The 21,502-nt window shown below is 35.6% G+C and overlaps 2 protein-coding genes and 1 pseudogene across 5 annotated transcripts; 1 reads left to right on the top strand and 2 right to left on the bottom strand.

Moving 5' to 3' along the window:
• The first annotated feature begins 2,015 nt into the window (after positions 1–2,015).
• Positions 2,016–5,270, top strand: LOC107913085 (transcription termination factor MTERF4, chloroplastic). Of its 3 annotated transcripts, none has more exons than XR_001688409.2 (3): positions 2,216–2,439; positions 2,839–4,497; positions 4,956–5,270. XR_001688409.2 is itself a non-coding variant. In XM_041099837.1 (2 exons), the coding sequence occupies exon 2, from the start codon at positions 2,869–2,871 to the stop codon at positions 4,441–4,443; it is 1,575 nt and encodes a 524-aa protein (XP_040955771.1). In that variant the 5' UTR covers positions 2,016–2,439; positions 2,839–2,868; the 3' UTR covers positions 4,444–5,270. The 3 variants fall into 3 exon arrangements, 1 of the variants encoding a protein (XP_040955771.1); XR_005917503.1 differs by having other exon boundaries at positions 2,251–2,461; XM_041099837.1 differs by having other exon boundaries at positions 2,016–2,439; positions 2,839–5,270.
• Positions 5,271–5,526: 256 nt separating this feature from the next.
• On the bottom strand, positions 5,527–7,126 carry LOC107913095 (protein RESISTANCE TO PHYTOPHTHORA 1, chloroplastic). Of its 2 annotated transcripts, none has more exons than XM_016841546.2 (4): positions 6,634–7,126; positions 6,326–6,536; positions 6,026–6,195; positions 5,527–5,921 (listed from the first exon to the last, which is right to left on the bottom strand). In XM_016841546.2, exons 1-4 carry the CDS (start codon positions 6,904–6,906, stop codon positions 5,895–5,897), a joined length of 681 nt encoding a protein of 226 aa, XP_016697035.1. In that variant the 5' UTR covers positions 6,907–7,126; the 3' UTR covers positions 5,527–5,894. The 2 variants fall into 2 exon arrangements, with proteins under 2 accessions (XP_016697035.1, XP_040955772.1); XM_041099838.1 differs by having other exon boundaries at positions 6,413–6,536; positions 6,634–7,106.
• A 718-nt stretch (positions 7,127–7,844) lies between these two features.
• On the bottom strand, positions 7,845–15,803 carry LOC107907648 (sugar transporter ERD6-like 7; annotated as a pseudogene).
• Positions 15,804–21,502: the final 5,699 nt, after the last annotated feature.

The raw sequence follows: 21,502 nt of genomic DNA, 5'->3' as shown, positions 1-21,502 counted from the left end.
AGGATCACTACTATCCTATACATCATCACCAACCACATCAATCTCGAGTGCAGCATTAAGATCGATGTCGATCCCATATACAGTCGATTGACTATCAACGTACGATATTGGAACCACCATACATGACTCTTGAGCTCCATGTTCTTCACCTAATGGAGTGGGATCTTCAATTGGCTCCAAGCCAGCTAACTCAGCAAATAACTGAATCGGTACATTTTGGTCGCTCCGATTCCCATAATAAAGAGCGACCGTTGTCTCCATGTCTTCATTGTCTACAAGTTTCATTTCGGTGAATTTTATGAGATTTGTCGAAACTAGAAACTTGTAGGAAAATTTCGAGATCCTTCTCACACAACGTATTACAATTTTTGCACAAACCCTTTCCTTCATATCATTAAACAAGACATTTTTATTAAATCTCATTACTATTTGTTGGCGACATTCAAATATACATCCCACGGTTGTTGTCAAAATTACTCCATCGAAACAAACGCATACAAAAAACTGATTATTCATCTTCAATACTAAATTTGTTAAAAAACAAATAAAAATTCTCAAAATAATTTCAAACAAAAAAAATACTTACATAAAAAATTTAATGAATAAAAAGAAACTAAAATTATAATAATATGCAAAATTTTTCATTTATAAGCTCAGACTTTTTCAGTTCTCATTTCGTACATGTACAACCATATTTACTCATTTTTTTTTACATTCTCTACTCTCTAACATTTAACCTTACATTTAACCACTTGAACTCATTTCTACGTTTTCTTCCATCTCTGATTCTATATCTTCCTCTGAGAAATTCTTTATATTAAATTCTGAATTCTCTTCAAATTCATCTTCTACAATCCAATTTAGAAATTCCTCAGGATCTTCTTCCTCTTTAATCTTTATAACAGGTATTGAATTTATAAATTCTCTCAGTAATTTCCTAACAACTAAATTATCCATCCATTGCATGTCAAACACATTTTGCTTCCGAGTCAACTTTCGTGAACCTACATTTTGTCTCGCTATTTTCCTTACTCCATAAAAGATTATAAACTTCACGAAGTATATAACTATATTCCAATAGGTTCGTGGTACCAATGTCTTCCAAAGTTAGTCTAAAATGATTTGATGCTCTCGTTCTATTAATGTCCCTCTAAGGGTCAAATATTGCACTTTATTCTTTCTAATCACTTCATGACCCTTACATTACACTACTTGCATCTTTTGATTTACAGTAATAATGTGTTAAACGATGTCTTCTTCTGGTTTCATTCTGTAATCTTGCAATTCTCTCATCATCTTATCAACTTTCTCTCTTTGTGCTGAAGTTGTTATATCATCAAGCAATATCATATTTATTACCATTTCTACCAATGTCTATGACAAAAAATAATTTTTTTTCTCGATTTTTAGTTTTTATCTATTTTCCTTTGGTGTCATCGCTAACTAATAATTAATTTATAATAATTACTAACAAAATAACTTTCAAATAAATTAAAAAATATTAAAGATTACATTCATAACCTAACAAATCACAATAAACTCTAAACAAATAATTAACCTAATCACAAAACTTACTAACAAAATTAATAAAAAATTACATTCATAACCTACAAAACACAATAAACATTATACTAAACAAATAATTTATAATAGTAACTAATAAAATAACTTTAAAATAAATTAAAAACATAAAAATAACCATAAACAAACTACACAATATTAACAAAATAATTTATCCTCGTCATAATCCATTCTACTTTAAAAAAATTAAAATACTTTATCCTTCTTTTTTCTTTCTTTCTTCTTCCTTCTCTTCAACTATTTTTTTTAACCTTCATTCTCTTCTTCACGTGGGCCATTAAATAGGACCCTAAAAATCGGACCACTAGTGCCATCTATCCCCTTGTACTGGTTTTGTATTTGTACATGGACGCATACTAAACCCAAAAAATTTCTACAAATGGTGCCGCCTATGTAAATGGTACCACTAATAAAATAGTATTTTAAAAAAATTTATTTAAAGAAATGATGGTGCCGCCTATGAAAAAGGCACCACTTCTAAACATACCATTTTGATATTTAATCATACTGACATACTATTCTAGTATTAAATTTTTTCTTTATAATATTCACGTGAAAAAGGCTAAAAATCACGATGAAAACCCAGTTCAATACAGATTGAAGTAATCAGACCAAAAGGCCTACGATAAATCCAAAATAGATTTTCAAAGAAATAAAAGCCTAATCCAAAAATTTTAGAAAGAAACCCACAACGTAGACAAAGGCAAATAGATAAATGCTAGAGGAAAAAATCTACTAGTAGCACCTGCCTTGCTTCCAAGTTCGCAACCCAGGGCCTTACTTTGGCTGCACCCACACCGTTCCACCCTTCTCCGGCCACCGGAAACCGACAACGCTCGTCTCCTTCGAAAGCTCTGAGTAGGTTACTCTTCCTTTCCTGGTAATTTTTGCTTCACTGTTTGTTAATTCTTCGGATATTGGAGTAAGATCTTTACTGAAAGTGGGAAAACAAATAGATATTGCAGTAAGAGAATTAATGAATTGTGAAATTTGGGTGATTATCTTTATCTTTATCTTTGATTTGGAGTCTGGGTACTGAAATGCGCCTAATTGCCATTTTAGCGTTTTAGCGTCCGAGCATCACCTTATTCTAGCTCTGAAAGTACAGATTTTGTTTAATTTTTTTCTAGTAAAAATGCTTCCTTTTTAGAGTTCTCATTATATAAGGTCATTTTCTTCTAAACATCTAAAAGACCTTTTCCAGAAATGATTGCTTCTTATAAACTTTAATTCATTTGTTCTGCGGTTTTTTTGTAGAATATTTCATATCCTGAGAACTGTGAGATTATGAAGATCAGAAGCTGTGTTGGCATTACAAAACCAAGTCTTCTGCTTGTACATTCTGAGTTACCCGCACTTACCTTCCATAAAACCAAGTTAACATGGACATCAACCCTTAGATTCCCAAGTAACTATGAGAGGACTTCTGGATCGGTTACTAGGTTTCATTGCAGTGTTGCTGGTAGAACCGGTGCTTCTACATCTGTTAGTTCATCTTCATCGAAGTCAAATACTGTTCATTTGAGCCGGAAACAAGTCAAACCCTCATCCTTGTATAGTCGTCCTAGTTTGTCGAACATGAAGAAAGAGAGGATAGCAAATCGCGCTAAGGTTTATGAGTTTTTGAGGGTACTTGGTATTATTCCTGATGAGCTAGATGGGTTAGAACTTCCTGTAACGGTTGAGGTTATGCAGGAACGGATCGATTTTCTTCATAAGTTGGGGCTTACTATTGAAGACATTAACAATTATCCACTGGTCCTCGGTTGTAGTGTGAAAAAGAACATGATTCCCGTGCTTGATTATTTGGGGAAATTGGGTGTTAGAAAATCCACTTTCACTGAGTTTTTGAGAAGATATCCACAAGTTCTCCATGCAAGTGTTGTGGTTGACCTTGCCCCAGTTGTAAAGTATCTTCAAGGGTTGGATATTAAGCCTAATGATATTCCTCGGGTCCTGGAGAAATATCCAGAAGTACTGGGATTCAAGCTTGAGGGGACAATGAGCACATCAGTGGCTTATCTAGTCGGCATTGGAGTGTCAAGAAGGGAAGTTGGAGGGGTCTTAACCAAATACCCTGAGATTCTTGGGATGCGAGTGGGCCGCGTGATAAAGCCATTTGTGGAGTATCTTGAAGGTTTGGGTATTCCTAGGTTAGCTATAGCTAGATTGATAGAGAAGCGACCTCATATCCTTGGGTTTGGATTGGAGGAGAGGGTCAAACCAAATGTTGCATCCCTTCTAGAGTTCAATGTCAGAAAAGCATCTCTTCCATCTATAGTAGCACAATATCCTGAAATTATAGGAATTGATCTAAAGCTGAAGCTTCTTGGTCAAAGGAGTTTGATTCAATCAATTATTGATTTGGAACCTGAGGATTTTGGGACCGTTGTGGAGAAAATGCCTCAGATTGTGAGCCTTAGCAACACTTCTATGGTGAAACATGCAGATTTCCTAAAGGGTTGTGGATTTTCCTTGCAACAAGTGAGGTCCATGGTTGTGGAATGTCCCCAGATCCTTGCTTTGAATCTTGACATCATGAAACTTAGCTTTGATTACTTTCAAATGGAGATGCAGAGGCCTCTTGATGATTTGGTTGCTTTCCCAGCATTCTTTACTTATGGTCTTGAATCTACTATAAAGCCTAGAGACAAGATTGTAGCGAAGAAAGGTTTTAAATGTTCTCTTTCATGGCTTCTTAACTGCTCTGATGAGAAGTTTAAGGAGCGGTTGAACTATGACACAATTGAGATGGAGGAAATGGAGACAATGCCTTCATTTGACATGAATTCACTGATGGAACCGAGGAGTGATGAGTCTGATTCTGACTATGAGGAGGATGGTGACGATGAGTATGCATAAATCTATTAGAAAATGCTTGGCTTTTTTCAAATCAGACGATCCAAATTTAGAAAGGTAAACTTTTCTGTTAAGTTGAAACGCATTGATGAACCATCTTTGCAATTCTTAAAGAACATCACAGACCGTCTTAATCAAGTTGCCTCATATTTTACGTAGCCATACATAACATGTGTCATGGTTTCGGTAGGTCCCAGTATTTGTATTAGGAGAATGTGACAATTTCCATTCCATTTATTTAATCACATAAACATTTGTGTACATTCTGCTAGTCTAAGAACGTTGTTGCTGACTTTCCCCAATTCATCATCAAGGTTGAATCTCATAAATCCTTTGCAGCAAATAATAGCTCTAGGTGTTGGCTGTATTATGGTGTGCATCACTGCCATAGTTGCGTTTTCTCCTCCCTCTTCTATCTTTCTTATAATGTGTTCCTTTTATTCCGAGTGTTAAGTTTGTCATTAGCTTTATATGTGCATTACTACCACTTACAAGAATCCACCATTATTTTTCAGCCATACCCTTACTGGAGACTGATGTTCCGTCTGCTGTAATGCATCGCTCATCCGGGCATCAGAGTTTTGCATCTGATTTTTTAGTAGATCTAGATACCTATAAGTAGAGGCTAGAGGTAGGCACCATAGTTTCAATGCATGATGTTTCAATTCTCCAATATGTTCCCAATTATTTTCATTTTAAGTTGTGATTTTTACCACAGAAGGAAATCAAGGTTTTTGTATTTTAGAGGTCAACTTCAGCAGTCAAATACGAAACGTCTTGCAACTTGTAGCTACTGGCTTAAATTATATTAAAACCATTTTTAGCAGAAATGATGTTCATTTCATCCTTTTCTTCTGATGCTTTTCATGAATCCTTTACAAGGAATGCTTGGTAAAAGGTAATTCTTTATTTGATGAATTAACCGGGTTTAACAAGTTGTCCACCATTAATACCTCGGTGTAGGTTTGGGATAACCAGTGGCCGGTTAATAATTGAGTCCATGAAACTCATTGCAGACTATTAGTTTTGGCTCATGGTAAAAGGTCTTCCCTATTTGTCTGATGCTGAGTAGAGAACTAGCTGCCCTAAAACGACATATAATGTTCTCCTATGAAGTTTATTCAAATACAATAGCTAAAAACACACCATGATAATTTCATGGATTCATCGATTTACATGACAGATAAAACATGTGTAGGAATTCAGAAACTTAAATCGTTAGATTCTCCAAAAGGACTTATGAGTGTGCACATATACATCCTGGGAAACAACTAGATTCCAAGAATATTGATTAATCGATGTCGGTTTGTAATTACATTTCTCAAGTGATTTTCATCCATGTCTCGCCTCATTAATCATGTATATAATCTTCATCCTGGTTGCGAGTTGCTGCAGTGTCTCACGCCCATCATAAGTATAATAGCAGCATTGATCCAAAGGTCACGGTGCACTTCCTACTCTGTTTTCTGTAGCCATCCAAGCTGAAGGAAGCAGCACATATATATTCAATAAGCAAAATGCTCAGAGAAAGAAACAACAGTGATAGCAGTAAATAAAGGAGCTGATGAAAGGGTAAAGTAAGTACCTTCCAGGCATACATGGCAAAGAAGGCTACGATGTCTGCAGACCAGACAACTGCAAAAGACTTCCAAAAGAAAGGGATTATAACATTGAGCAAAGGGATGATGAGGAAAAGATAATTAAGAGCTTCTTTTTCGTTCTTCGAACAGTCTCGAGCTCGAAGTGACGGGATTGCTGCAAAGAAATAGGCATTAGTAAGTTAACTCTGTTGCTTGTAGAACATGCAATAACTGCAATTTGACACCTTTGAACCAGCAATAGTGTTTGATAAAAGGTTCAAGACCCAGATAAGGTATTAACTCACTGAACATCCAAATGGACCACATCCCCATCAATCTCCAAATATCAGGTTCATTAGATGGAAATATGAGATTGAAAGACAAAGCTCCACCTAACAGCAATGAGACATAGCCTTGAACTTTGAAAACAGTATACAAGGTAGTTCCAGGCACAGCAGGGTTTTTAGTAGCAGTAGAAGCCCTTGGTGCAAAGGTTGCAGCAGTTTTCTGAACCACCTGTTGTCATATCACAAATAAAAAAACATCCTCAAAATCAGTGCAAAACTTTAAAAAACCAGACAATAAAGCATCTAAAAGAAAAAAAAAATTGAACCTTTTTGAGGTCCTTGTCAAGGGGTGTAGTGGAAGTAGCACTGGAGATGCTTTTGCTTTCTTTTCTGGGTTCAAATTCTAAATTTTCTTCTTTGGGTTCTTCCTCAACTGTTCCTGTCTGAGCATCGACTTCATTTGTCGCATTAACATGTATTTGCAAGGCTTTTCTGCAACTGAGAAACTTGGGGTAGTTGTGTTTTAAGTTGAAAGAAGGTGGTAAAGGGAGCTTTGAAACGCCATAGTTGCAGAGAGGCGTTGACATCAACGAGTACATGTTGAATGTTCAACACCCTCTCAATGTATTCTCATTGGAATCCAGAAATTCTTCAAGTTGGAACCCAAAAATAAAAATAAAAAATAAAAAATAAAATGGGAGTATGGGATTGGAAGGGAAAGAGATAAGGAACACGAGGCTGATCTTTGCTGTTAAAACCGGTTCGATTCTCAACATTTTAAACTACCCAGTTCCCTCTCGGTCTACCCAAACCCGGACCACTCTAGTTCATTTCCTGTTTAACCCGCAACACTATCTTCTACCATAATAGCCTTTGGTAAAAATCGTATCCAGTCCCTCTCAATTTTAATATTGAGTAAATTGATCTCTCTCTAAAAAAATTAGAGCATCTTAATCTCTTTCAATTTTGAAGGTGAGTGACAATTGATCACAGCAATTAATATTTTCCAATCTATTGTACATAATTTTAATTGATATCATAACAAATTAAGCTTTCAATGTTTACATATTCTGTCAATTTGATCTAGAAAAGCTATTTTAAAAAATGGATACAGTTTTATAAAATCTAAAAATTCAAAAAGAATATATAAAAGAAATTTAGCTTTAATAAACAAAATGTGTAAACTTCAAGACTAAATTCGTTATTATACTAATTAAAATTATATAAAATTTGTAAGAAATTGTCCTTAAATGTTTACTTTTGGAATTGAGAGGGATTAAATTGCTCCAATTTTTTTTTGATATTTTTTATCCCAACACATTACATAATAATTGCAAGAAGTTATAATTAGTATGTTAGCAATCTAATTTTGCTGGACTGCAGTTCTAGTATTCCATAAGTTAGAAGACTCATATTTGTTTGACTTTGTTGCTTTAGATTTTGCTGAAACATATATATTCCTTATTGGCAAAATCATCTTATGGATAAGAAAACATAGCTCAATCTCATTTTCATTCTACAATAACTTTTATTTGCCTCAAATATAACATCCATTTTCGCTTGATCTTGAAAAAGAATTCAGAAATGTGCTCCACTCATTTCTTGTTTCTCTATGCATTAATGGCTGCTTGAATTTGTTCCAGGGCTTTCCCCTTTGTTTCAGGAACCACTGTGATTACAAACACTATAGCCACTGCATTGATTGCAGCATAAATGATGAAGGTACCTGAAAAAGCCACCAGTTGCAAATATTATTCACAATTATCTTTCTGGATTGAATCAATTACTGCTTTTACTATAAGGAATTTAAAGATTAAAAAGTTGGGGGGGGGGATAATTTTTTATTCTATTTACCATAGTAGCTCCAACTCATGAGGAAGTTGAATGTGTATGACACTGCCCATGCACCAAACCAGTTCACAAGTGTTGCCAAGCTTCCTGCTATTCCTTTAATATTTATCGGAAATATCTGCGACCAAATCCAGATGTGTTGGACATGAATATATACAAATACTTAACTCGGGTAGATTTTATTACCTCAGACATTACAACCCAAGGAACTGCACCCATTCCAGCTGAAAAAGATCCTATGTACATCTGATCAAGAAGAAAACGGTGAGCTATACTCTGCCATTGAACAAATTGAATGGATATATGGTTCAATAAAAGTTTTTGACATTTACCAATATGCCTGTTACAGCAAGAATGGGAACTGAACTTGGTGCCAAATTATGGTCCTGGTTGGCAAAGATTATAAATATATATTATATTAGAAATTGACAAGGACAAAGGGGAGTGTATAATTTAGAAGATAGTTTAAAATTTTAACCTTAAGATAGAATGAAGTCCCAGATAGTATACAGGCAAGGACCAATCCTGTTGAAGAAACCTGTAATAAAGTTTGATCCATGAAAAGGACTTGGCTCAGCAATTTAAGGATTGGGTTGCTATGAAATGTTCTAAATATTTGCTTACCAGTAATAGAGGCTTTCTACCAGCTTTATCAATCACAGTTGTGTTAAGTGCTGTAATTGGAACCTGGATAAATATGATTGTTTGTTACATCAATTTGTTGGAAAAATTATTTGTATGTCAAGGAAAAGGTGGAGATGAAACCTGAATAATAGCGTATGTTATCGTCGCTATACTCGGAGAAACACCTGAGACATTTGAATTACGATGTTAGATGATAGAAGACTGTTTTATTTGATGCACTGAGAGTGTATAATTTTATTACCTGCTGACTCAAAAATATTGCTGAGATAAAAGCAGATTCCATTGATTCCCCCGAATTGTTGAAACACCATTAAACCAACTCCTATCTGATAAAACAGCAATGAAATAACATATTGATTAAGACACAATGTTGAAAACCTGTGATGGCTAATGTTTAAAGTTGGTATTGTTACAATGACTGATCGGAAGTATCTTCGTTGAAACAAATCGAGCATCTTGGCTTTCGGGAGCCGTTCGAGAGTCTCTATGTAGTCCTGTCAAGCAAGAAAATAAAGTTTTTTCTTAAACATTTTCACTATAATTGCTCCAACTCTTTGTTAATGTTGGTTAAGATGATAAGAGTTCAGATTAAGAACCCGAATCTCGGCTGCCTCCTCCGATATTTCAGCACCCTTTCCACGAAGATCTTGTAGTGCAGCTTCAAATTCTTTTTCATGTCCTATCTTTGCATGCATTGCCGTTTAATGTCACTAACTCACTATAATTCAAGGTAAAAATGGGATTTTCATCCTCCTTTCAGTGCTTATCATTGTTGAGCATTGGCCTGCAATGCAACAAACTTCCAGCGGCAGCAGACCAGCTTTAGAATCGAATAGGAGCTGCTTGTTTCATTTTGTTTATTTTGATTTTTTTTGGTAAAGCAATCAAGTTGACATGTAACTTGATTTCTAGAGTTAGTAAGATATGAAAATGATGGATGTAATAGCTGATTTATTTTCAGCTTTTGACTTGTATTATTTTAGTTGGCAACTTGCCAAATTTGGTGGGAGTAGTTACGTTTAGGTAACTGACTTGCTTTTGTATCTCCTTTATATTTTGAAATGGAAATGGAATGAATGCTGATGGGGGACTTTTCTCATTCGGTTACTTGCTGCTTCTCTTTGGATTTCGTTCTTTTGTTTTGTTTTGCTTCCTGTTTTTCATGAGCTTATGCTCTTTGTTGTTCATTGTTGCTGCTGCCTTTTTCTAACAAATGGTAATCAGAGCCTCTTGTCTTTGAGGACCTCTGTTGTTTAAGTTTTTTTGTTTCAAAATAAACTTAAAAATCGTGTTTGTCAAACCAGTTTCAGCAACATGAGCTTTGCACCTCCTCCACCACCAATTTTTGCTGGAGAAAACTACCACATTTGGGTAGTTAAAATGAAAACTTACCTCCAAGCACTTGATCTGTGGAGTGCAGTTGAAAATGATGTCGAGCCACCACCACTGAGAGCAAATCCAACCATTGCTCAGATCAGGCAACATGGTGAGGAGCGAGCCAAGAAGCATAAAGCCATGGCCTGCCTACAGAATGGAGTGTCTGATGTGATTTTTACTCGCATCATGGCCTGTGACTCATCCAAACAAGCTTGGGACAAGCTAAAAGAGGAGTTCATGGGATCAGACAAGACTAGGCAGCAACAAGTCATCAACCTTAGAAGGGAGTTTGAAAATTTGAAGATGAAGGAGTCAGAAACTATCAAGCAATATTTTGATAGGATTATGGCTACTGTCAATAATATTAGACTCCTTGGAGAAGATTTCAGTGACAGTAGGGTTGTTGAGAAGGTTATTACCACCTTACCTGAAAGGTTTGAGTCAAAAATCTCCTCATTGGAGGACTCGAGAGATCTCACAACCATTTCTTTGTCTGAGTTGGTTAACTCACTCTATGCACTTGAGCAGAGAAGAGCAAGTAGGCAGAAGGAGAATCTTGAAGGTGCTTTTCAAGCAAAGGTCAGAGAAGGATCCAGCTCAAGCCAGAAAGCTAAGAAGCCTTGGTTTGAAAAGAGGGAAAGATTAAAGAAAGATGCCGGTAGAAGGAGGTTTCCACCATGCGTTCACTGCAAGAAGACTAATCATTTGGAGAAGTATTGCTGGACCAGACCAGACATACAGTGCAAAAGCTGTAAGAAGTATGGCCATCATGAGAAAATCTGTAGAAGTCATGAGAAGGCACAAGCACAACCAGTACAAGCCAAGTCTGCCATGGATGTCCAAGCTCAGGAGGAGCATGTATTTACAGCTTCATGTTTTGTAGCTAACAGCAAGAGCAGTTGGCTTGTGGATAGTGGCTGCTCACACTACATGGCTACAGATGAGAGCCTTTTCAAGAACCTTGACAGGAGCTATGTCTCGAAGGTCAGGATAGGCAATGGCAACTTGATTGAAGCAAAAGGTAGAGGTGATGTGGTGATTCACACTGGTTCAGGTAACAAAATCATTTCTGATGTGCTCTATGTGCCAGAAATAGACCAAAATTTACTCAGTGTAGGCCAGCTAGTCAAGAAAGGCTTTTCACTAGTTTTCAAGAATGATTCTTGTGTTATAAGTGATGCTCATGGTAGGGAGATTGTCTCAGCACCTATGGGAGACAAATGTTTTATGCTGGATGTGAGTCAGCTTGAGAAAAGTGTATATACAAGCTCAGTTGACAATACTGATCTTTGGCACAAGAGGTTTGGCCATGTTAACCTCAAATCACTTGATTTGCTGCACAAAATGAACATGACAGAGGACATGGTGAAGGTTAGTGCAAGTGAAGGTGTTTGTGAGGTGTGTCAGCTTGGCAAACAAGCCAGGTTGCCCTTTTCAGCTAACCAAGCATGGAGGGCTCGAGAAAGACTTGAGTTGGTGCACTCAGATGTCTGTGGACCAATGAAGACCCCTTCACTGAATGGCAGTAAGTATTTTATACTGTTTATTGATGATCTGACCAGATTTTGCTGGGTTTGTTTCATGAAACAAAAGTCAGAAGTGTTTGAAGTTTTTGGAAAGTTCAAGGCATTGGCAGAAAATCAAACAGGCTGCAGGATTAAGGCCTTGAGGACAGACAATGGTTCTGAATACTTGTCTGAAAGATTTCAGAAGCTATGTGAGCAGCTGGGATTCATCATCAGTTAACCACAGTGTACACTCCTCAGCAAAATGGAGTGTGTGAGAGGAAGAATAGAACAGTGATGAACATGACCAGGTGTATGTTGTTTCAAAGCAAGCTTCCAAGCATTTTTTGGGCTGAAGGTGTCAACACCTCAGTGTACCTGCTCAATAGGCTGCCAACACATGCTGTGAATGATAAAACTCCTTTTGAAGCATGGTATGATCTTAAACCAACTGTTTCCCATTTAAAAGTATTTGGTTGCATGTGTTTTGTACTTGTCCCTGCAGAAAGAAGAACCAAGCTCGAGAAGAGGTCAATTCCTGGTATATTTGTTGGCTACAGTAGCTGCAAGAAGGGCTACAGAGTATTTGATCCTTCAACCAAGAAGATTTTGGTAAGCAGGGATGTCAAATTCGATGAAGGAAGGTTTTGGAGTCTAGATGGCTCTAGCACAAGTCAATCTGAAGAAGAGCAGATTGACAGCAATCTGGAATTGGCAGAAAATGAAGTCAGTAATGCCAATGTAGATGATGCTCCTGTGAGAGGGACCAGGTCTATTGCTGATATCTACCAAAGATGCAATGTGGCCATTGTTGAGCCTTCAAGCTATGAAGAAGCTGCACGAAGCAAGAGCTGGAAGAAGGCTATGGAGGCTGAAATCGACATGATCCATAAGAATGACACTTGGGATCTGGTAGACAGACCTGATCAGAAGAAGGTCATAGGTGTCAAGTGGGTTTTCAGGACCAAATTCAATGCTGATGGCTCTTTGAACAAACACAAGGCAAGGCTTGTGGTGAAAGGGTACAATCAACAGTTTGGCATTGATTTTGAGGAGACATTTGCTCCAGTAGCAAGGCTGGACACCATAAAGATCCTGTTTGCTTTGGTTGCACAAAAACAGTGGAAGGTCCATCAGCTTGATGTCAAGTCAGCTTTCCTGAATGGCTTCCTTAAAGAGGAAATTTATGTTGAACAGCCTGATGGATTTAAAGTCCAAGGAAAGGAGGACAAGGTTTACAAGCTGAAGAAGGCACTCTATGGACTAAAACAGGCTCCTCGAGCCTGGTATGACAGGATAGATGCTTACCTGTCTAGGCTCAATTTCGAGAAAAGTTTGAGTGAGCCAACTTTGTTTATAAAGAAGTCCAAAGATGAGACTTTGCTGATTGTCTCAATATATGTGGATGATCTATTAGTGACTGGAAGCAGGGTCGATTTGATTCAGGAGTTCAAGAAGAATATGCAAGACATGTTTGACATGACAGACTTGGGAATCATGACTTACTTCCTTGGTATGGAAGTAGACCAGTCTGATCAAGGCATTTTTATCAGCCAGCATGCATTTGCCTTGAAAATTCTCACTAAGTTTCATATGGAAAACAGCAAACCAGTGAGCACACCATTAGCTGTGGGAGAGAAACTAAGCAGCTTTGGAAATGAAGAAAAGGTAGATGAAAAGGAGTATAGAAGCTTGATTGGCTGTTTACTTTACTTGACAACAACCAGACCTGACCTTATGCATTCAGTTAGTCTACTGTCCAGATTCATGCACAACTGCAATACAACTCATTTGAAAGCAGCAAAGAGAATACTCAGGTATGTCAAAGGTACTTTGAAGTTTGGTGTAATGTTCAAGAAATGAAGTGAGCTGAAATTAACTGGCTACTCAGATAGTGACTGGGGTGGATCAGTTGATGATATGAGAAGTACTTCAGGCTACTTCTTTACACTTGGTTTGGGAGTTTTCAGTTGGAGTTCAAAGAAGCAACAAACTGTTGCTCAGTCTACTGCTGAAGCCGAATACATAGCAGCTGCAGCAGTGAATCAAGCCATTTGGCTTAGGAAGTTGCTATGTGATTTGAATGAAGAACAGCTTGAGCCTACTGAAATTATGGTGGATAACCAGTCAGCAGTTGCCATCTCAAAAAATCCTGTTTTTCATGGCAAAACCAAACATTTTAAGCTCAAGTTTTACTTTGTTCGAGAAATTGTTCAATCCAAAGAAGTGTGTCTTATACATTGCAGCTCACAAGATCAATTGGCTGACATTTTGACAAAGCCTCTTGGCACAATCAGGTTTGAATTCTTACGAGATTCGATTGGTGTTTGTTGCCTACAGTCCAAGGAGGAGTGTTGAGCATTGGCCTGCAATGCAACAAACTTCCAGCGGCAACAGACCAGCTTTAGAATCGAATAGGAGCTGCTTGTTTCATTTTGTTTATTTTGATTTTTTTTGGTAAAGCAATCAAGTTGACATGTAACTTGATTTCTAGAGTTAGTAAGATATGAAAATGATGGATGTAATAGCTGATTTATTTTCAGCTTTTGACTTGTATTATTTTAGTTGGCAACTTGCCAAATTTGGTGGGAGTAGTTACGTTTAGGTAACTGACTTGCTTTTGTATCTCCTTTATATTTTGAAATGGAAATGGAATGAATGCTGATGGGGGACTTTTCTCATTCGGTTACTTGCTGCTTCTCTTTGGATTTTGTTCTTTTGTTTTGTTTTGCTTCCTGTTTTTCATGAGCTTATGCTCTTTGTTGTTCATTGTTGCTGCTGCCTTTTTCTAACAATCATACCAGCCACCTAGGAGACTCTGGAATGAAAAATAGTCCAAATAGCAGAATTGCACAAGGAATGAGTCCTGCAATAACACCATGTATGAGTTCGACTTGTGTCATCTAGCATTACTTACACGCACGCATGGTTTTCCCGAAGAATGTTTGGTATCACTGTAGTTCGAATAGATGGATAAAGCAGTTTTACCAGTTAGTGCTAAAGTCCTCCAAGTTAGAACCGTCCCTATTATGAATGCAACCGACACGGCACAGCAGATCATAAGCTATAGAAATAAGAAATAATTAGAAAATCTTTGTCATGCATTTGTATTGGACATTCAGACAATGGATAAGATGTATTAAGATAATGTTACCTGGTTTGCAGTTGTTAGCGCTCCTCGAAGATTCTTTGGTGCGATTTCGGCTATAAACACGGGGACCTTGTCAAGAAAGTAGTCATGGTCATTTAATGAAGAATGTTTTAGGAGGGAAATGTAGATGAGATTCAGAAACTCACAACATATGAAAAGACTCCCATTCCATATCCTGTTGCCAATCTTCCAATGTCCAAAGACAAAGCCCCCTTTTTTGTTTTTACCGGAGAAATCGGAAAAAAGGTAATCAATATATTTCTGCATAATTGGTTAATTCGCAGCTTAAGCAAATGATAAATTCAGGGGGTGAAGCAGTTTCAGAAAGTACAACCTTAGCAAAGTAAATAGCAAGCCACCCTGCAACACTGAAGCCAGTAGCTGTTCTCATTGCCTGCACATGTTTAGCTATGAACATGATACTGCATCAACAAAATCTATGCCAAAGAACAAAAAAATTTCTAAAACTTACCCCTTTCCGACCGATAAAATTAGCAATCGGTCCACTCGTGGTTGCACCAATCATTGCACCGAAAGTCAGTATAGAACCAAACACTGAATACTGCCGATTCAAAGATCAAATGCATCAGTTTTTAAGTTGCCTCTATTAGCGATTGCAATACATATATATACCTCTGCTAGAGTAAGTGAAAGATCTTTCGTGATGGCAGTCTAAGTCGGCGACGAATAGCCTGCCTGAAAATGATTTCAACATTTTATTACAAGTAACATTACAAGCAAAGCTAGTTTTCCGGTGTAGAGAGCGGTGAGGGAGGCTTACACAGGATCCAAAGGCAAAGGAACCGCAGACCGCAACAAATGTGCTGAGGTAAACCATCCATAGACTAGCTTTGCCGCTTGTCTCTTCATCAGTGTATACATTTTCTTCATCACCTATATTCTTCCCTTCTTCCAATAGAGGTATGGTTACATCTCCATGCACATTGCCATTGTCTTCGATGGCCATTGTCTCTTTCTCTAACTTAGAGACCTGGATTTTGATACAAATGGAGAAGAGAATAAGGTTGAAGCAATATCTTCAAGATGAAGAAGATGAGGAAATTCCCTCATGGCAGTACCCTTTTATAATGAAAGCTCGCAAATTCCAGGTCACCTTTCTTTCTTTTACGTATGAAGAAGCTACATAAATGGACGACGCAAAATGAATGAAAGCAGTGCACCAACTCTGTTTAGTATCCTCCATTAGACAATTTGAACTCTGTTTCTTTGTGGCTCACGTGGTTTGCTAGTTGTTTCGTCGGAATAATTATTCCTTATTACACAATTTGGTTTACTGGATGGAATATTAAAGCTGGTTGGGGTAAAATGATGTTATGTAAGTGTAAAATTATATTATTAATCCTTTAACTAAATAAGTGATCTTTTATTTATATTATTAACTTTATATTTATTATATTTAATAATAATAATTTTTTATAAATATATTATGATAAAAACTATTATTGTTATTCTTGCAAATAAAGAAATGTAGCTTCATTCATATGCTTCTTATTGTGTCTAGTTGCTTTCATATGGAAATTTGTTAAGTTTTATTAAATTTAATTAAAAAAGTCCTAAATGTTAGGTCTTTTAATTTATAAAATTTACAATTAATTTTATGAAAAATCAAGTAATTTCTAAATATTATTTTAAATCTTGTTAGGCCTTCAAAATTTATGAAAATTCTTATTAAGCCCCTCAATTGTTTGAAATTTTTTAGTTAAACCCTCAATTTTCTTGAAAATTCTTATTAAGGCATCTAAAAGTTTTAAAAATTTTAATAAACCCCCAATTTAACACCAACATCCGCCACTGGTTTGATTAAATATGTATGAAAGATATTTACAGGCAACATAGTTGTTACCCTCTAACAAAAGCAGAATCATTTACAACCAAACTTATGTCTTGTACATTTTCGTGGATCAAATCTAGGCGACAAATTGGCTGCTGTTATCTCGGAACTGAGGATGAAAAAGTTGAAGGGAAAAGGCACATGCTTCATGAGATTCTCTTACCCCTTCAGTCCCTGCTATATGCAGAAAGTGGAGATGGGTCGTTATTATCAAAGAATCAGACACAACACAATATAATTAATAAATGGAGCTTAGGGTTACAACAGTTGGGAAATGGTTTCTTTCGTTCCATCAAAACTCGTGTTCCAAGATCAATGGACCATGCTTGACGACAAGCACTTTTTTAAAATAACAGCAAAATGAACTAAAAATAAGACAATTTGAGCCGTTTCTCTCCACATGCATTGTGTTTTGTTTCATGGATGCACATAAAGACGTACCCATGTTATTAAAAAGGGAAATAAACACATGGTAGGGCTGACAACTAACTCTGTTTAATGCAATGCAGATTAAACCAGTTTGTTTCAAGAGTTGTTTGAAGCCACTAACAAATATCACAAGAAACAAAAACAAGAGTGTTCAGTAGCAACAAACAGATCTTGCAAGCTGCAAAGCCTCACGGACCAATTTCTTTAAGAAAATATTGTGTCCTGGATTTCTTTAACAAACAAATCATGTATCCAACATATTGTCTATGGGCTTCATCATCTTTAGAACATAAGCTTCCACTTATATCAAAGCACGTGAGTTACGTACGCATGGTCAATAACTAACTTAGATTTAGGTAAATCACACCATGAATGTCACAACTAAATTAATTCACAAACGGATTCAGAATTAATTCATCTTGGGTCCAATCCAATATATCATTCTATCAATGAATACATCCATGTCTCTACTCGTGGAGTCAACTACTCCGATAGTCAAGACAAGCCATCTCCCCTATTGAAATTGTAGACGGCATAATAATCTAGCTTAGTATCTGAATCAAATGCTCACTTTGATTCTTTTACGGGATTACGTATAACGTCCCTATCCCATAACCGTCGCCGAAATAGGTAAGGGGCATTACAGGACCTTTAATTTAGTTCGGAACAGTAAAACATTGAACATTTACTAAATACCATCTCAAACATACCAAATTCAATGTCAATTTCATATATCAATTTCATATCCAAACATATGTTCACATCTCATTTCAATACATTATAAAACATACCATAACCTTGTTATACCAAATCAAAATCTTACCGAATTCACAAGTATACACATACCAAAATGACATTTCATTTGGTCACACATATGTCTCATTTATGCCAAAATATTATTTATCAAAATCACCGCAAAACGAGCATAACACATAATGCTTCCATACCAAACCAAACATTTCCAATTCAAGCCATATCACATGGCTAGATCAAACCCCAAAATTCATACCACATTCACCAACATAAAAGACCATATAATTCAACCCATAAACTAACTTATACATGCCATATTTACATTATTTACATAAGGTCCAAAAGCACCAAATATCGTCTGGATAGTGTGATAGCAAATCTCCGACCTCGTCCGAAATCGAGCTAGCTTCCGAAATCTATAGGACATAAGAAAATGAACTAAATAAGTATTAAGCTTAGTAAGCCTGTATTAAACTTACCAATATAACATTAAGCATTAAAGCAATTAAAATCAATTCATTTGTCCACAAAGACTATTCACATCACCATCGCAAGTTAGTCATTTCACATCCATATATTCATCCATTCATAAAGATGAAACCAAACATATAACATTCTTTTAACATCCAAATTCATTCCTCAATTCTTATAAATCATATATCATAAAAATCAATCCAAGTCATATAGCTAAATATATCATGTCGTCCCTATAATTCATATATTCATAAAACAAATAATCTATGTAAATCAGGTATTTCATATAACTTATTAATCATGTAAATCATAAAACATTTATATGAATTCATTCCTATTCGTATAACATGTAATTCATTAGTAATAATAGAAATTTATATGTATCAACAGTAACCTATACATATCGACAATAATTCATCCATATAATTACATAGCTTATTCATATGATCAGTAACAATAATTATGCCCGTTGAACTTCGTAGAATATTGATAGAGACTCAGGTGATACACACTAAGTGTATTTATCAGTAATCCGTCAATTCATTATCCTTTCTGCTCTTTCGATCCATGATCGATAAACTCCTTCTGAGCTGATAAATAGTAGGCTCTATTGAGCTGAAACGGTAAGCTCTGACGAGCTAGACAGTAAGCTCATACGAGCTGAAACAGTAAGCTCTAATGAGCTGAAAACAATAGGCTATTACAAGTTGAAATATCGGTAAACTCATACGAGCTGTGGTGAGTCCACAACAAATGCAGGAGCTTGACCAAATCGGTAACCCTAGTGACATGTCACTCGTATCTAACAACTTCCTACGGTCCAAACGGGACTCGGTAACTATTCAAATTCATCATTTAAGCATTCAATGATCAACAGTTCAATTTCTCAAATCACACACATGTATATAATCTATTCATTTAATATACATTTAAATACTCAATTCGCATACCTTCTCAAATTTAATTAAATACATACATTTAAATACTCAATTCACATACTTTCTCAAATCACATATATATAATCAATTTAATTAAATACATACCTTTAATTACTATTGCAATTGTTTAATAGTTCGATTCTAGATATACAGACTTACCTCATATTTGCTCGAATACTTTCGTCTACCTGTCTAACTTTTGTTTCCCCCAATCAAGTTCCAGTATTTGTTTATCTTGATCTATATAAATTCAAATTTAACTCATTTATTCACCAAATCATTCAATTCAATCCATATACATATATTTTAGCCTTTTTATAAAATAGCCCTCATATTTTCACATTTTGACACTTTAGTCCCTAATTCACAAATACACAAAAATATACGAAATTTCTTTATACATATACTTAGCCGAATACTATATAGTTTCTAATCAGCCCATATTCATTTATTTCACATTTCTAACCACAATATTTCTATTTTATAATTAAATCCCTAATGCTCATTTTTGTCTAAATTCACTTTATAAAACTTGTATATATATCAATATTCATCAATAATCTAGCATAAAACTTCAAAATATACTAGTATTCAACAATGACACATTTCAAAATCATCAAAAATTTCAGAAATTAAGGTACGGGCTAACTAGAATACAAAGCAATGATCTCAAAAACGTAAAAAATCATAAAAAAACCGAGCAAAGAACATACCTTAATCAAGCCACACAAGTGCCGAATGGTTTAAGCATTCAAAAACCTATTCTTTTCTTTAGTTTCGGTTCAAAAAGATGAGAAAATAATGAACAATTTTGTTATGGTTTATTATAATTAACTTAAATATATAATTACCACTTTAACATTAATGAAATAAATGCATAATTCACATATTACCAGCACCACTATCATTGGTCCAATAACATAATAAGGACCTCACATTCAACTTATCATAGCAAATAAATACTCTTAACTTATAGCATGCTACTTTTGCATTTTACGCGATTAAGTCCTTTTATCAAATTAAGCATTTAAACGGTAAAATTTCTTAACGAAATTTTTATAATATCATTCTATCATGCTGTAAAATTTATTAAAATAGTAAAATAAATATTTTGATTTGGTTAAGTGGTCCCGAAACCACTGTTCCGAACAGACTCAGAAACTGGCTGTTACATTACGGACTCATTTATATTATCTACTGAAGTAAGTTGTCTTTCTCGCAATGTAAATGTTCGTTACAATGCCACTTATCTTAGTTTGAACTTTGGACAATTAATGAGCTAATATTTGTTAGTCACAATTTGAAAGACGAAAAAAATATAAAAGACATAATAGTGAAATGTGAAATTAACTTTATTTATTTATTCATCGTTCAAATAAATAGAAAACAGTTACATGTTTACTACAATATGTGAGTGGAATAAATGTGTCATATTTCGCATTCCAATATTCTCAACGTGTTTGTTAAAACTCCCAGTGACAAGTGTCTTAGTAAATGGATCCACAATGTTATTTTCAGAAGCTATTTTCATTACATCTACAATTCCTTCGACTACTGTCTCTCGTATCAAGCCTCTCGTATCAAGTGATACTTTCAATCAATGTGTTTCGTCCTCTTGTGACTTCTCATTTCCTTGGTATTTGCTATTGCAACACTATTATCATAATACAGTGTTATAGCTTTTTCCATACCAGGAATAACTTCAAGTTCGGTTAAGAAATTTCGAAGCCATATTGCTTTTTTCGTTGCGTCAGAAGCAGCCACATACTCGGCCTCTATAGTAGAGTCAGCAATGTAAGTTTGTTTTACACTTCTCCATACTATGGCTCCACGGTCTAGAACGAATACATTTCCCGACGTTGATTTCCTCGAATCTTTATAGGTTTGGAAGTCTAAGTTTGTGTATCCATCAGGAGTAAGGTCCTCCCTAGAATACACAAGTATATAATCCCTGGTTCTTTGAAGATACCTTAATATATGTTTTACAGCTTGTCAATGCCTAAGACTTAGATTTGTCTAATAAAGACTAACCATTACTATTGCGAAACATATATCTAAACGTATGCAAAGCATCACATACATAAGACGTCCTAGTATTCAAGCTAGGCGACCGGATCGGGTATAGGATGTTACACTAAATTATGCAATTTCTTTACTTAGCACCTTGATCCATAGAAATCCCTAACTTATGTTAATATCTCTTTCGAGCATAAAAACATC

The sequence above is a fragment of the Gossypium hirsutum genome, chromosome D08 (genome assembly GCF_007990345.1).
Source record: "Gossypium hirsutum isolate 1008001.06 chromosome D08, Gossypium_hirsutum_v2.1, whole genome shotgun sequence".
Lineage (NCBI taxonomy): Eukaryota > Viridiplantae > Streptophyta > Magnoliopsida > Malvales > Malvaceae > Gossypium > Gossypium hirsutum.
The sequence above is the reverse complement of the archived record's forward strand: the minus strand, read 5'-3'. Positions and strand labels throughout refer to the sequence as shown.